Source organism: Cyrtonyx montezumae, unplaced genomic scaffold (genome assembly GCF_038088225.1).
Source record: "Cyrtonyx montezumae isolate F1298 unplaced genomic scaffold, pur_monq_1.0 scaffold_10, whole genome shotgun sequence".
NCBI lineage: Eukaryota > Metazoa > Chordata > Aves > Galliformes > Odontophoridae > Cyrtonyx > Cyrtonyx montezumae.
The window spans coordinates 11,538,956-11,555,310 of NW_027071826.1; the positions used below are offsets into that span (position 1 = coordinate 11,538,956).

Below are 16,355 nucleotides of genomic sequence, written 5' to 3' on the forward strand. Positions count from 1 at the left end.
AATTAAGTCCTCCTTTCAGAAATGCCAAGGAGGAAATGTGTTAGCAAAATAAAGTGCATGCCAACTGTATTTGAATGTTCTCCACTGTATTATTTTTTGAGTGTTTTTTTCTGTTTTTCTTTTATAGGTAAAGATGAGCCTTCAAGCTATATTTGCACAACATGCAAGCAGCCTTTTAATAGCGCTTGGTTCTTGCTTCAGCATGCCCAGAACACACATGGATTCCGCATCTACCTGGAAACAAGCCCTTCCAACAGTTCCCTTACTCCACGCATCACCATCCCTCCTCCTCTGGGACCAGAGACTGTTGCACAGTCCCCGCTGATGAATTTCCTTGGAGACAACAACCCTTTTAATCTTCTGCGGATGACAGGACCCATCCTGCGTGAACATCCTGGCTTTGGTGAGGGTCGGCTCCCAAACACGCCTCCACTATTCAGCCCACCACCTCGTCATCATCTGGATCCACATCGCCTTAGTGCCGAAGAAATGGGGTTAGTTGCCCAGCATCCCAGTGCCTTTGACAGAGTTATGCGTTTAAACCCCATGGCAATTGAGTCCCCAGCGATGGATTTCTCCAGAAGGCTTCGAGAGCTGGCAGGAAACAGTTCCACCCCTCCGCCAGTCTCGCCCAGTCGCACCAACCCTATGCATCGTCTGTTGAATCCTTTCCAGCCAAGTCCTAAATCACCTTTTTTGAGCACCCCACCACTACCCCCCATGCCCCCCAGCAGCACTACGCCTCCCCAGCCTCAGGCCAAGAGTAAGTCCTGTGAATTCTGTGGGAAAACCTTCAAGTTCCAGAGCAACCTTATCGTCCACCGGCGTAGTCACACAGGAGAAAAGCCCTACAAATGTCAGCTATGTGACCATGCTTGCTCCCAGGCCAGCAAGCTAAAGCGTCACATGAAAACACATATGCATAAAGCTGGCTCCATGACAGGCAGGTCAGATGATGGACTGTCCACCACAAGTTCTCCTGAGCCAGGCACGAGCGAGCTCACTGGAGAGGGACTGAAATCCAGTGAGGCAGACTTCAGGAATGAGAGTGATCCTTCCCTGGGCCACGACAATGAGGAAGAGGAAGAGGAGGAGGAGGAGGAAGAGGAGCTGGAAAATGAAAGCAGGCCAGAGTCAAGCTTCAGTATGGACTCAGAACTGAGTCGTAACCGAGAAAACGGTTCCAAATCACTGCCAGATGAGAAATCCCTCGTCCTGGGAAAAGTGATAGAGAATGTAAGTCTCGGTGCCATCCAGCAATACAATGACATGCTAGCTGAGAAGCAGAAGAGGAGTAGCTTCATGAAAAGGTCTTCTGACCAACGAGACCTGTGTCCGCGAGACCTCTGTCCGAGAGACACAGGTGATGAAGACTCGGTGGTAGGAGAGCTGGACCGCACTGAGGAGGGGACGGTCAATGGGAGAAACTTTGGCCCCGGTGAGCCCTTCCCAAACTTGTTCCCCCGGAAGCCAACACCCATCACAAGCCCCAGCTTAAACAACTCATCTAAACGAATTAAAGTTGAGAAAGATTTGGACTTGCCACCAGCAACAATAATACCTTCCGAAAACGTTTACTCCCAGTGGCTGGTAGGGTACGCGGCATCGAGGCACTTCATGAAGGATCCGTTTCTAGGATTCACAGACTCCCGACAATCTCCCTTCGCCACCTCTTCCGAGCACTCGTCGGAGAATGGGAGCCTGCGTTTCTCCACCCCGCCGGGGGACATGCTGGACGGGGGGCTCTCAGGGCGCAGTGGCACGGCCTCCGGAGGCAGCACCCCCCACATCAGCGGCCCAGGCCCTGGGCGACCCAGCTCGAAGGAGGGGCGCAGGAGCGATACATGTGAGTACTGTGGCAAGGTCTTTAAGAACTGCAGCAATTTGACGGTGCACCGTCGGAGCCACACTGGAGAGCGGCCTTACAAATGCGAGCTCTGCAACTATGCATGTGCCCAGAGCAGTAAGCTGACGCGTCACATGAAAACGCATGGCCAGATAGGGAAGGAGGTCTACCGCTGCGACATTTGCCAGATGCCCTTCAGTGTTTACAGCACCCTGGAGAAACACATGAAAAAGTGGCATGGAGAACATTTGCTGACAAATGACGTCAAAATTGAGCAGGCAGAAAGAAGCTAAGGCCCCCCCCCCCTCCCCCTCCCCCGCTAGGTTAAATTTCAGAGGTCTAGGTAACATTTTATTTGTACAGTTTTAACTATTGCCAACTGAGAAAAGATGACCTAACTTGCCTCCGTAAACATTACTTAGCATAACTATGGTAGGTGCCAGACTTTGGCACTTAAATATAACCTGTGTCTACAAAGTTCTATTAAACCCGAGGGTTGATTAAGGCAGTAAAAATTGTGGAGCCTTTTAACTGTGCAATAATTTCTGTATTTATTGGGTTTTTGTAATTTTTTGGCATGTGCAGGTACTTTTTTTTATTCTTTCTGTTTAAATTTCTTTTAAATTTTGTTGGGTATCCCTTTTTAATTTTACCCAGTCGTAGCTTGAGATTACTTGCATTGTAGGGGAGAAACATATCTTTTTAAATTATAATTTTTGGGCCGCTGCTTTGTTGAAATTTAAGCTAAGCATGTGTAATTTCTTGTGAAGAAGCCAGCGTTTTAATGGATCTTTCTTTCTTTCACCCCTCCTCCCCCTTCTTTTGCCTTTCCTCGTTTTAAATAACCCTGAAGATTAGGGAAAACAAAATTGTACAGCGGATAACAATCTTTAAAAATAGCACTTTCTTTTGGAATTGGATGGAATATGTAGCACTGACAATGTCGCTAATGATAGAGGCCTTTTCTAGATGGATATCAACATTAAATTCATGTCAGCTAAAAAGACATAGGTGCAGCTACATCCAAAAAACAGTAACATTCTTAATTGTGCATTATTACTGGATAGTTTCTTCTTGCTGTTAAAGCTATGGCAGCAAAATGGTGCCATGTTGTCACTTTTGGGGGTCTTTCCCTCCCTCTTCCCCTCCTGCCACTCTTCCCGGAGACAATAAAAGTACATCTCAAGTATTGTAACATTATTTACAAACCTCAGAGGAGACATGTTTCATTTTAAACCTCATAAACACAAAGCTGAGTCTAGGATGTCTGTATGTGCCTCTCCTTTAGTGCAAATTTGCTGTAGTTAAAAGAATTACTGGAGGATGGGCAAGTGGCAATTTCTCAATGAAAAGACTTGACTCATAGTCTTTATGTTTATGAATGGAAATAACAAAAACTATCTTATATGATGTACAATGGTGTTACGTTATTATAAGGAAGGAAAAAATAAATTCTAGTCCATCTACTTGTCTTGGCAAGATTCTGCTCCTACTGAAGTTGGTAAGAATTTTCCCATTGACTTAATTAGGAACAGAAGTTAATTGTATTTTGAGAAAAGCATTACAAGAGAAAAAAAGTAAAGAACAGAAAAATGCACCTGCTCTACTTTCAAATTAACAATTTTTTTCAAAGCTCATTAAACCTAATATTAACAAACAGTGGACAATTACGGTTAGAGATTTTAATTATGTTGACCCGCACTTTAAAGCTTTTGTTTGTGGTTAAGACAAAAATGGCTTCTCAACAAGAAATTACGTCATATTCTTCTATTTGGCCCAAAGGTGGGTTAAACTGTAAGGGAACAGCTGAGATTAAGTGTCAGTGTTGCTAAGCATGGCATTCACAATACTGGCACTATAAAGAAAAATAAATAAAAATAATTTATTGGACAGTTTTTCTACTGCCATTCAATTTGACGTGAGTGCCTTGAAAACTGATCTTCCTATTTGAGTCTCTTGAGACAAATGCAAAATGTTTTTGTGAAATGAAAAGACTTTTAAAAAAAAAGTAAAACAAGAAAATACATTCTTTAGAAAAAAAGAGCCACATTTACTTAAAAAAAAAATAAATTACTGGTTGAAGATAGTGGACATGAAAATGCCATAAGACCCAATCAAATGAAGATGTATACCCAGCACAACTTCGGACATCCATTAGCTGAATTATTCTCAGCTTTTTTTTTTTTTTCAGGACAACGCTGCTTAGGAAATGGAATGGAAATGATTTACTGCTGAATTAAAACTCAAATGACACAAATTACAAGTTGTTATCAATGAATGAGAAAAAACAATTCAGGAACAACGGCTAATTTTTTTTAAAAGTTAAATTTAGTGCACTCTGTCTTAAAATACGTTTACAGTATTGAATACATACAAGGGTAAAAAAGAAATTGTGTGTATGTGTGTTTGAGCAATCTTTTTTTTTTTCAAAGTTTGCTTAATAGGTTATTAAAAAAATGCCATAATGGCCATGTGTATATTGTTTTCTTTTGGTGACGGGGTTTTAGTATATATTATATATATTAAAATTTCTTGATTACTGTAAAAGTGGACCAGTATTTGTAATAATGGAGAATGCCTGGGCATTTTACAAAACCAGAAAGAAAAAAAAAAAAAAACCTTTTCTTTTTTCCTTGAAAATGTTGCAGTAAAATTTAAATGGTGGGTCTATAAATTTGTTCTTGTCACTGTAACTGTAAAGTCTTGAGTTTTAGTAAATTTTTTTCTGCCTTGGGTGTTGAATTTTTATTTCCAAAATGTATAGAATCTTGTATTCGGGGATTAAAAGGTGATTGCTACACCAAGTAGAAAAAGTATGTAGAAAAAAGTGCTTAATATTGTTATTGCTTTGCAGAAAAAAAATCACGTTTCTGACCTGTACCTATTTTTCTCTTTTTTTCTTCCCCCATCCCCATTCCCTTCCCCTTCTGGAATGGATATTGATATTGGTTGATTCATATGATGTAGGCACTTGCTGTATTTTTACTGAAGCTTGTAATTTTTTAACTGTACGCTTGTCCTTTTAAAGGGATTTAATGTACCTTTTTGTTAGTGAATTTGGAAATAAAAATAAAAACAAACAAACAGGCTGCCATAATATATTTTTTTAATTTGGCAGGATAAAATATTTCAAAAATAATAAAAAAAAATTTGTATGTGAAGTCCTTATTGTACAGGAAAAAAAAAGAAAAAGGGGGTTGTTAGACGACCTTTGAGTAAAAGAAACAAAACAGAATAATTAAGTGCTTTTTTTTTAATTTTTTTTTTTTTGTCGTTGTTCAGAAATAATTTTAGTTGTATATATATATATTTTTTGTCAGAAATGGCCTACAAAAAAGTGCTGTTCCCGCAGGGCTCTAAAAATCTTCAAAGTTGCCTGGCCCCCTTGCATCAAGGTTTTACCAGGTATGGTTGAACCAGGCTGGATGGTTATTACCTATTTGTGAGAAATGAAATTCAGTTTCCATAGAGGTGTCTGAGGTGACATCCCACAGCTTCCCCGCAGGTTCGAGAGAGAGAGAGAGATTTCCCCCCTCCCCTTCCCCTTCCAAACAAGAAGATGTTCAACACATCTTCCCTTTCCTGGCCACCCCACTCACTGCTCCCTGCCCGACCGCCTTCTGGAAGAAAGGTGTTTTATAGCAAAAAGAGTGGCACATCTGCTTTGACACAGGTAAAATGATCTGCTGTCGGTACCGTTGTAACTGGGTTGACATAAGATTGGTCCAGGCACAGCCCTTCTCTTCCCTGTCAGAACAGGACCTACTCCGTGTACAGGTCTTGCCAGTCCATGTTATTAGCTGCTTTGCTGCTGTTCACTCCGAACTGTACATTCCATAAATTTCTGAATGTTTGAGGGACTGGGATGAAATTCTGTGCCTTTTGATGTCTCTTTGCTGTTCTTTCTCTCTCTCTCTCATGCTCTCTCCCCGTTGGGTCAAAGGGAAGGCAGGTGACAGAAGAGGCACTGATGATCTAGTGAAGGGGAGAAGGAGAAAGCGTTCACCGCCCTTGGAGGAAATGACGGTAAAAATAAAACAAACAAAACAAATTTCCATGCCAAATTCTTCTGCAGCTTTCATCGGTGCAGAACGGCTGAAGCAATTGGAGAGGCATGGGTGTGACATCAGGGAGAATTTGGTCCAGCTACCAAACAGATATGTCTTCCTGGCTTGAGCAACGTACCCTCAAGACTTCTGGACAAATTTTGGATCTCAAAATCAGGAACTGTTCACCACTCTTACTGCTGGATTACACCAGCACAGCTGAGGCTGGAATCAGACCCTTTAAAGGCACATTTTCACTTTTTGGTGAAAATTCAGATCTCTGACGTTTGTATAAAACCAGAGACATGTGGCAGAACTCAGCAGAATCCCCTGGACATGCATCAATGTAATGCAGATCAGAAGATAACAGTCCATAATTCAATGTTTTCAGTCCATGGTTCTTTGCTTTAAGAAAGAATTCACCTTTCATTTTAGTGTAAGCTGCTAAGGAGCTCCAGTCTCTCTATTTTATTTTATCCAGGATAGCCAACACCAGCAGTTGTCTAGTCTTGTGACTTGGATCACTGAAACCAACAGTAAGTCACCCCAAAAGCACAAGGGTTGTGTTTCTGCAGACTGTAGTGATAATGAAATGGCCCTCCTTTTCCTCGTGCTTAGGAGAACTGTAGTTTACTAGGTCATAAGCACAATATAGCATAGAGGTAAAATAGCTAGAATGCTGCCGTAGTTTTCTTCACAGTTTAACTAGTTTTTATTATTATTATTTTAAGGTGGAATTTATTAATTTCATTGTGTCCAGTCCTGCTGCCTTTGAAGTCCGGAACAAATCTCCACGTGACTCCTTCGGCAACAGGACAGGCTTAAGAACCTGGTTTGAGGAAGAAAAATACTGATTTTTTAAGAAAAGGGTCAAAAAATCAGCATTTCATCCCAGTCCTATGTAAAAGACAGTCCAAGGTTTTGTTTATCACAGGCAAACTCATTTTTATGGTGCTCTTTGTATTTTAGAACTGCAAAGCAAAGTAACGTTGATTTAAGTTGTTTGCATTTGTACCGGCAAGGCAAAATATTTTTATTACCTTTTTCTATTACTTATTGTATGAGCTTTTGTTGTTTACTTGGAGGTTTTGTCTTTTACTACAAGTTTGGAACTATTTATTATTGCTTGGTATTTGTGCTCTGTTTAAAAAACGGGAGCACTTTTTTTTTTTTATTATGGATAAAATGTTGAGATGGCTGGAGGTCATTTCAATATGGCTTAGTGAAATATTTATTGTTCCTTTTATTCTCTGTACAAGATTTTTGGCCTCGTTTTTTTTTTTTTTTTTTTTTTCCCTTACTGTCACAATGTTGAGTTCAGCATGTGTCTACCATTTCATTTGTACGCTCGTTCAAAACAACGTTTGTTCCAGTTTCAAGTTATAAAAATAAATTGGACATTTGACTTGATCTCCAAATCTTGTCTTTCCTGTTTTTTTGAAATTGAGGGGTGGGAAGAATTAAAATGGAGCAGGGGGTGAGGAGTTGGAGCTTCAGTAAGGATGATGGAGCCTGGGTGATGTTTTCTGTCAGTTCTCTTGGGAGTCCCTCACAAGAGGAGTCTTGTTTGGGGAGGACACGTAAGCACCTGCGTGATGCTAAGCATGTGTTCAAATCCTACTTACATCCGTTGGGCTCAAGTGTAATGTAAAACAGTTTCATGGGTAGAGGTCTTTACTGTAGACTAATCCTTTGAGCAGTCAAATTTCTCATATAAAATTACATGTGGGGCAATTACCACAGTTTTCTGAAGCCCTTGAGAAGAGCTTTGCTCTCATATTTCCACCCCTATAAAGTTAATGGTGCGCTTACCAGTGCTCTTATGCCCCTAACATTGGTTAATGTGTTTAGCTTCTTTGACGGCAGCATAAACCGGGATGACATGTACTGATTTAACCAGGAGCTGGATTTGAGCCACACACTGTGTGTCATTATGTGAGCAGCACTGAAATATAACTTCAGCTTCCCATCTGCTCCTCCTCCTCAGCTAGGGACAAAGGCATGCACATTCACAGGCTGCGTTGTGTGCAGTTTGCAGTTTGAGGCTAAGAGCTGACAGCTTCAGGCAGTCTTCTGTCCCGATACTCTTTATCCAGCCAACCTGATAGCAAATGCATGGGAATCGTAAATGAGAGAATTGTATTCAGACCATTACTGGAAAGCTCAGGAAAGATGTGGTGTGCTGGAGACCAGATTCTGATTTACTGGAGGCCTTAGTCCAACAAACCATGTAACAAGCTTGTGATTCAAAGCAGGTGGGTAATTGAAACTCATTTCAAAGGAATTGTTCTTGGACTTTAAAGTATTTGGCTCAACTCAGAAGTCAGGAGGGGAAGCTCAGTGGTTTGGGCTACAGAAAAGCTCCTACAGATGGTCCCTTCCTGATCTCGGGCTCCCTGAATCCTCAGTCTATATTTAGATATCTGTGTAAAGTGCTTTGCTGGATCAAGGTTTCAGAGAAGAATAGAAGTTACAGGCTTTGAAAGTTGCACTCATGAGAAACCAGTGCAAATGAAACCAGAACCTGACTCAGAAAATTACACTGTGTTCACACTGTAGTACTCCAAAGGCCACATTTTTTGAATGTATTCTGCAGTGGTCTGTAGAGGTTGCTACAGACTACTTCTAAATTTTGCACAGTTTGCCTTTGCAAGGAGTGTTTTCAACACCCCATAAACAAGACTTTACTCTAAGGGAGTTTTACGCAGCTCTGTTGTTTCATTAGCTCTGCAGGTACTGCAGGCTTTGCAGATGCCGCCCTGGAGTTGTACAGTGCAGCATCTCCTGCTGCTCATTCTGGCCATAGCCATTCAAGTTGGGGAGCATGAAAGAGCTTTCTGCTCATCCACTACCTCTGCTAGGGAAAGTGGTGTCGACCCAGCAAGGAGAAGCATGGGCAGCCTGGCAGTGGTAATGCCTTAAATCATTGCTGTTGGATCTTCTACAGCTTGTCTGTCAGAGCTCTTATAACACACTCATTGCGCATGAGGGAAAAAACAGAAATAGGACCTACTGACAGAGGAAATGTAAGAAACAACACAAACAAGGCTGCAAACAGATCTAAAGGAGTCTCGCTGCATCCTCGAGTTGGATGCTCCTGTTTCATGCATACTTGGGTAACCCAAGAACTCTATTATAACCAGAAAAGGCATAGAAAAACCTTTGTGAAATCCAAAATCAAATCAGTGGAGTTCAAACTTTGTTATGGAATGAGAGGTACTTAACAGTCAGCATTATAATCACTACAATGAAGCAGCGTGTTATAAAGCTGATTTGATTTCTCAAGGGCCGTATTTCTCACACTATTTCTCCACCATGTTATTTCTTTGGATTCCATAGATTTCCTCCTTATTTACAAAAGTACACCTGAGTCAGAATCCGGATGTGCTGATTTACATGTAAAACTTCACACAAATTATAAGAACATAGAACAGAATATCAGTGGCCATTAAGCTCTATCTTCATAACTGAGATGATTCCACCTGAAAGTGAAATTGAAGATTTACATTTACCCTATCAAAGCACTGAAAGGCACCATGTGATCCATCTGTCCAATTAGAACAGCTTGAAAACCGAGTACTCAAAATGAAAGGCTTGTGAACAGACCAATAATTATACACCAAAATCATTCAGGAAATAATTCTGAATAATGAATATATTTGAGAAAATTGTGATCTATTTGCAGACAACTTGAAGGCAAAAAAGAGGCAACATTTGCCTAATAGTTGATTTGCTCTGAATTATTCTCCTAGCTCAGCTAAATGCTGACCTTTAGCTACTCAATGACAACATGGATTTCAATGTCTGACAGATGACAGACTGCTCTCCAGTAAGGAAACGCACGTGTTGGAGGTGTTCTCTCTATTTGTCCATTCACTACCAATGAAAGATGAGTCTTCTCAGTATACTTCCTAAACATAGACTCACACAGAATGGAATAAAACATATTTTTCTGGCTACCCATTGAAGAACAAAATACCACCGGTGTGTAAAAAAAGATTCTTCACCCAGTTTTGTCACTGTCCTTTCCCCCATGGATTTAATCGTGGAATATTACAATATGGTATTACATTTATTGAAAGCGAACACATGCCTCAGGGCTTGGTTGGACTGTAGAATGAGCCTAGTTCCAAAAAATATGGTTCTAATTCTTCTACTTCCCACACTAATAAGGAGCCCATTGCAGACAATGTACTGTTTTTACTACACAGAAATTAGATATTGGTTTTATTTATTTATTTATCTGTCAGGACACCTGTGAAATACCTCCTCTCCAACTGAAGGTCACTTACATATTTTCATAAGGAGCTGGCAAATGCCAGTGCTAGTTAAAAGTCATAAGTATCATCACAGAAAAGAACAAACCCAATGAATATGTGAAGAAAAACAATCATGTTTTACAGGTTTTTTTCATCCATAAGCTATCAAGGAATTAGAAAGATAATAAAAATGCATATTGTTCTTCAAAACCACATAAAGAATGGATGTCCAGTGACTAACAACTTTCATGTGAGCTGTGTAGAAATGCTGTGTACATAACTTTAAATTCAAATTTCAAGTGAAATTAGAAAGGGGAAATACAATGTTTCACTTGAATTTCTCCTAATTAGCACGGAAGTATAACTGAGGTGATTTAAGCCCACAGAACTCTATCCTCAAGACTGCAAATTATTTTAATAAAGTTGATTTAAAATGATTATTGCAGTGAAGACCCCTGTATCCCCTTCAGAACTCACAATTAGAGTAGCCATGCATGTGACCAATATCTATGTGACACTCTAGTCAGCTGTATTAAAATCCCAAAGGTGCTGATAATTTTTTACTAGAAAGCAACAGAGCAGAATACAGTGAGAAGCCAGACCTATCTGTGGCACATTAAGATTCCACAGTATCAAAGTACACCTGCTAGGTATATTGATAATTCTTTTCCTTGCTATGTTTACCGACCTATGTGAAAAGATGGATATAACTACCCATGTGTGAGGCTTCAACTCACATGGGTCATGAGGCATGGATCTTCCCATTGCTGTTGGGTGTGGAGAGAAAAGAGAAACAAAGATAAATCACAAAAATCTAAGCTGATATGGAAAAACTTAGCACATTTCTAACTGATCTGTGAGTGGGAAGAATTTTTGGAGCGAAGAAGAAGGCCAAAGGAGGAATATCTTTATCTGATATATTCCCAATGTGAACATCAGCAAAAACAGGGAAAATTGATATTAATAGTAATAGTGGTTTCTATTCAGGATGTAGCTGCAGCAATCTAATAAGAAAGCAGGCACTTATCACAGAATAGTTTGAATTTTTAGCACTGATGTAACATAATGTACGAGATTCACTGAGAAAAGCACCATTCCTGCAAAATACCCACAATGACTGACAGAACATAATGATACAATTACAGAATTAGAAGATGAGAGGGGAGGAGATGTTAAGAGATATAAACAAGAGAGAAAATCATGTTTCACGTGGTAATAATGTTCAGATGAAAGAAATTTGTTGGAGAATCATTGGTGAATCAAGCCAGCTAGACATTTCAAAATACCTAAGTGAAATGGGAGTTCAAATCCCATTTTAGAGGTAACTTGAGTTCTAAGGCCCATTGATTTTTAACAAGCTTTGCATTTCCAAATAGCTTTTGAAAATAAGGTTATGGTCCAATGCTATTTTAGAAAAAAATCCTGTCTTAGATGTCAATCTGCCCATATTTTCAATATCTGAACATTTTTCAGTGTAGAAAATTTGGAGTTCCAGACTCATTCTTCCTCTGTGACTTGGCCTTATCTTCACTGAAGAGAAACATAAATTCTGAATCTTCATCTTTCAAATGCAGAAACCCACTGTAGTACCCAATGGTCAGCAAGAACCAGGTACACTGACTGTATGATTTCAGTAGATATGAAAGCTACCAGAGTCATTTCTAGATCAATACAGCTCATAAGTGTTCCAGTAGTCTGACAGAGAAACTCTCAGAATGACATCCTTGTATGAACCTCCCTACGTGCAGAAGGTTCCAGTGTAGATCCTTAATTTGTCTCATTGCAACAAGTCCTGAAGTAGTCATTTAAAAAACCCTAACTACCAGTGACTAATTTCCTTCCTTCCTTCCTTTCCCCCTCGCTCCCTGCTTCCCTCCCTTCCTTCCTTTTTTCCTTCTTTCCTGTATTGTTAGGGACTTTTTTTTTTCTCTTGTAATTCTATTTAGTGAGTGAGCAAACCATAGTAGACCACTGTCAGGTATAAATCAGTATTGCTCTGTTGTGCCAGAACAGCTAGGCTTACTTACAATGACTGATGATATAAAACAATTATGAGAGAGTCACATTATACTTTGTGTTGACCATCCCAATTTGGCAAGTTGCTGTAATCTCTGACACATTATTATTAATTTTTTAGAAAGACTTATTTAAGGTTTTCACCAGATTTTTTAAAGCGAGAACTGTTTTGAAAGAAATTGCATTGATTGCTCTCTGATGCTGAGTATATCTTCTCCAGTAAGTTAATTCTGAAGAAGAGTACTGGGAAGGAGTAGTTCTTGCTAAATTGACTGTGTATGTCAGTAGGAACTTCTGTGATGTACATGATACATATCAGCCAGCAGAATTAAATACCTTTTTTTTTTTTTTTTCATTCTGGTCTGGTGTAATCTCTCAAGCAATTTTTTTCCAGAAGTATGTACATGTCCTGATATGCAAAATCTTTGGCTACTGAGTTCAAACGATTTTCTGTACTCAGAGACATTTGCTTTTGTGTAAGCAGATGTGCAAGACTGGACTTTACCTTCTGCCTAAACTGCTATGTGAACTCATTTGTACACGGAATTGTGCCTCAAGGGAAGTTTCTTGGTTCCTGTGAAACACTCCTGGCCCAGAGGACTGAAGTTCTGCTTCCACTGTTCTCCCACACAACAGCTGCTTATGGAGCTTAGGCAAAAACAAATTCAGATCCTTTGAGCACAAAGGACGCAAGAGCAACCCACATACCTGCAAGTGTACAGTGGCTTGCTTCTGTGTCTTCCAGCCTCACGTTATAGATCCATTTATTTGAATTTCTATGTGCTCTTCACTTTTTGTTCAGGCTATCTTCCCAATCCCATGGCTTGTCAAACACCTCAGATAGAGAAAAGCTCCTGAAGTGCATTGTGGGTGTGGCTTTCAGACAGGGAGAAAGGAAGATGCTTCTTTTCCTTCGCATAAGGATAGAAGCACAATACTTCACCCTCTGGTAAAGCACAGTGGGAACACTTTGATTCATTGAGAACTAATAAGGAGAGGGAAATAAACGATCAGAGTTCTAGAGTGTACGTTTGAAGAGGAAGTATTGAAACTATTTGGAATGTTTATCCATTAAAAAAAAAGCAAATAAAAATATCCACATCAAAACCAAAAGAAACTTAGCAAGCAAATAAACAACATCAAAACAACAAACCCCAAGAAACAATAGAAGAAGGAGCCAAAGTGAAGGAGGGAAATGACTGTTATGGCAAAAACATGTAAACATGCACTCCCCCTTCATGGTTTTATAGTCTTTGAAAAAGAAGTATATCCAGTATTTCTTCACAAGGACTTTCACCTTAAGAAACTGTAAAACCCTTTTACTGGAAATCCTTTCCCTTCCTCACAAGCCAGTGGTCATGGCTCCCTTGACCGGTGTCTTGAAAGACAAAGATTTTTTTCAAATGTTTAGTAAACAACGGAGTTCAGTGGCAACACTTTCCACCACACAAAGTGGAGAGCCCAGAGTCTGTCAAACATCCATACGCTTCAGATTCAGATGCGATTTAAGCTGGTACAAGATAACCTTTGAAAAACTTCCTCCTTCTTCCACCAAACCTGAATTTAGTCTTTAATTTAACTCAGAGAAAAATGCAAATTAGCCTAATTAAACATACAGTTCAAGCAATCAAGGTACTGGTTTTATACTATATTGATCTATTTTAAAATATCAACGTAGGACAGTTAAAAGCAAAGGGGGCAATTAATGTCTATCCCTGGAAAGGTGTGAAAGGTACCTGTCACGTTTCATTAAATGTATTTATTCTTTCCTTTCAAAATGTCTCTCAGTTGAGCAGACCACTCTTCTGGGTTAATGGTGACAGAAGACAGCAGCACCTTTGTAAGCACCCAAAACAGCAAGTGTGGCCTATTAATAAAAGATGGGGAATACTGAAAATAAAATACTTAATTGGTGGTGCTTCTGAAATAGACCATACATCCATAACTGTTTTAGAAAAGCAACAGTAGAGCTTCGTACCTCTTTATGAGACACTTAACATCTTGGGCAGCAAATATAAATTGTAGGAGAACAAATGTGTTATGCAACTGGCTTTATGAATGGGAATTCGAAACACAGAAAAGTTCTTTGTTCAAGATGATAAAATATATATTTGTGAAGTAACAAGAAATTTTGTACAAATCCTGTGATTTCTGATCCTGCTACTCAACCCTGAAAGAATTCCCATCCTATTGTCAATGAGCTGTTATGACAAGTGACATCTGAAAGTTCCAAAAAAAGATGTTTTTCCATACAATCTTTAGTGAGAGCCTATCTGAATCAGTGAACATTTTTCCATTGGTTTTCAACGGTGAGCAGAAATCTGCAAGGGGCTGAACTTCCCTGGAGCACCTGTGATTCTGTGTGACCGTGCTGGATGCTAGAAGACCAGACTGTAGGCAGCCAAAGGCCCTGCCCTTTACTGGGACAGCCCTACATGCCAAGAGGTCAAGCAGGGACCGAGGAGAGCTTCCTTCTGGATTTGCTGCATTGTAAGGTGTGGAGAGAGAGGCTAAAGAAGGGAGAAAAGGCGATGGACACGGAGGAGGATCTTAACGTATTTTCTGGTGAAACATGGGCTGTGACTTGTTTGTATTTCTGTAAATTCCTCTGGAGTGAGTACTGCAGGGCTGTGATCACAGCTGCACAGTTTGCAAATAACCAACAAATGTGAGCAGCCATAAGACTCTGAGTTGTGACCTTTGATGGTGGAATAGATTTCCCTCATGATGCTGAGATTCTCTGACAGCCGAGTTTGACTTCGAGTTTACGCGTTGTGTCAGGCTGGCATATCTCAGGGTTTGTGGTTAGGGCAGCCTTGGTGGCAGGCACTGTTTCAGTTCAGGCCATGAAAGATGCTGGGCTGCAGCAGCAATTCTTCAGGTATTTCTCCAGCTGGAAATCTGTACATCTCTATGCCTGACATTTCCTTCTCTGCAGGATGAGTTTTTAAGAAGTATAATTTATGCCAGTGCCATTTAATGATGCACCTTTAACCAAAGATAAAGCACTACTCATGTTGCTTCTGATTTAGCCTTTTTGGCCTAGTTGCACAGATCTTTTTAGCAGGGGAAAGGTTGTCTGCAGCACGAATCCCCCAACCAGTGAAACTACTTTGTCTTAATTACCTCAGGACAAGAGAGTGCCCCTGAAGCAATCATCTTTGTTTGTTAACACACCCTATCTGCTGCACTATTCCCCATAAATAAAACATGACCAAGATTACAATGTCATGTTCCTGTGGACTCCAGACCCTGGTAACTGCTCAAGTAGAATGCACAAAAACATCCCACAGCAACCCAGCGCATATCGGAGGGCATATCGAAGGAATGTTTCTCATTCCTAAGCAACCACATGCATACTGGCTTCTAATATTAAACAGGTTGGTAGGATGCTAACGGAAGGCATATTCTTTCTCACCTTCGTCTCGAGTAAATGGCAGATCCAAGGGCAGATCTCTAGCTGCTAAAAATCAGCAGAACCTCCAAGATTTGGCCCAAGTATTTGCCCTCTGCATATTATCTAATTGAGGGCCTTACCCACCATGTTAGCAATTACTATGGCATTTGTGAGAGGGTCATAGGTGATACTGGAAGAGGATGGAAGCATTCACAAGCATTTTATCTTGTCTTTCTCTTGCTTCTTTTTTCTCTGGATTTGCCCCCTGGGGCAGTGCCAGAGCTGCTGTGCCATCCTAGGTGGGGATAGGAATTAATTGTTTGGGTTGGACAAGTGGAAACCACAGCCACTTAGACTGACCTCTTGAATGCCAGGGAGGGAAATGTAACAGGTAACAGCTGTGAATTAGATTCTTAGTGGAAAAAATAGAGGGTAGAGTCACTCTTGTACAGAGTAGTGTCTTACTCAGTGACTGATCTCATTAAGATTAAGGGCCACTATAGGGTTAAAGATAGGTTAAAGGTAGTTTAATGGAGGTTTAGAGAAGAGCAGAACAAAATCTCCTCTGCTGAGAATAATTTTGAGTAAGGGGCAGAATGAAGCTGCCCAGGTATTTCAGAAATGCCCACCAGCTCAATAGGAGGAATTCTCCCTGAACAGGAAACGTTGAATCAGGGCCTGAACCACTGATTGATCACCTGAGGTGAGCACTGAGTCAGCCACAGGAGCACAGGTGCAGGCAATGTACCTGTGTGACTGGAAGGGGTGGAGTCTGGCTCCACCTCTCCCAG

General features: G+C 40.4%; 1 protein-coding gene across 5 annotated transcripts in view; it reads left to right on the top strand.

The window, feature by feature from the left end:
- BCL11B (BCL11 transcription factor B) overlaps positions 1 to 7,310 on the top strand; it is a 94,431-nt gene extending 87,121 nt beyond the window's left edge. For 4 of the 5 annotated variants that reach the window (XM_065749893.1, XM_065749910.1, XM_065749902.1 and 1 more), the window contains one exon: positions 128 to 7,310. In XM_065749893.1, the coding sequence (XP_065605965.1) occupies positions 128 to 2,139 (2,012 nt within the window). In that variant the 3' untranslated portion in view covers positions 2,140 to 7,310. The remainder of the gene's footprint in view (positions 1 to 127) is intronic. The other variant, XM_065749927.1, reaches the window with a different exon arrangement.
- The last annotated feature ends 9,045 nt before the right edge of the window (positions 7,311 to 16,355 follow it).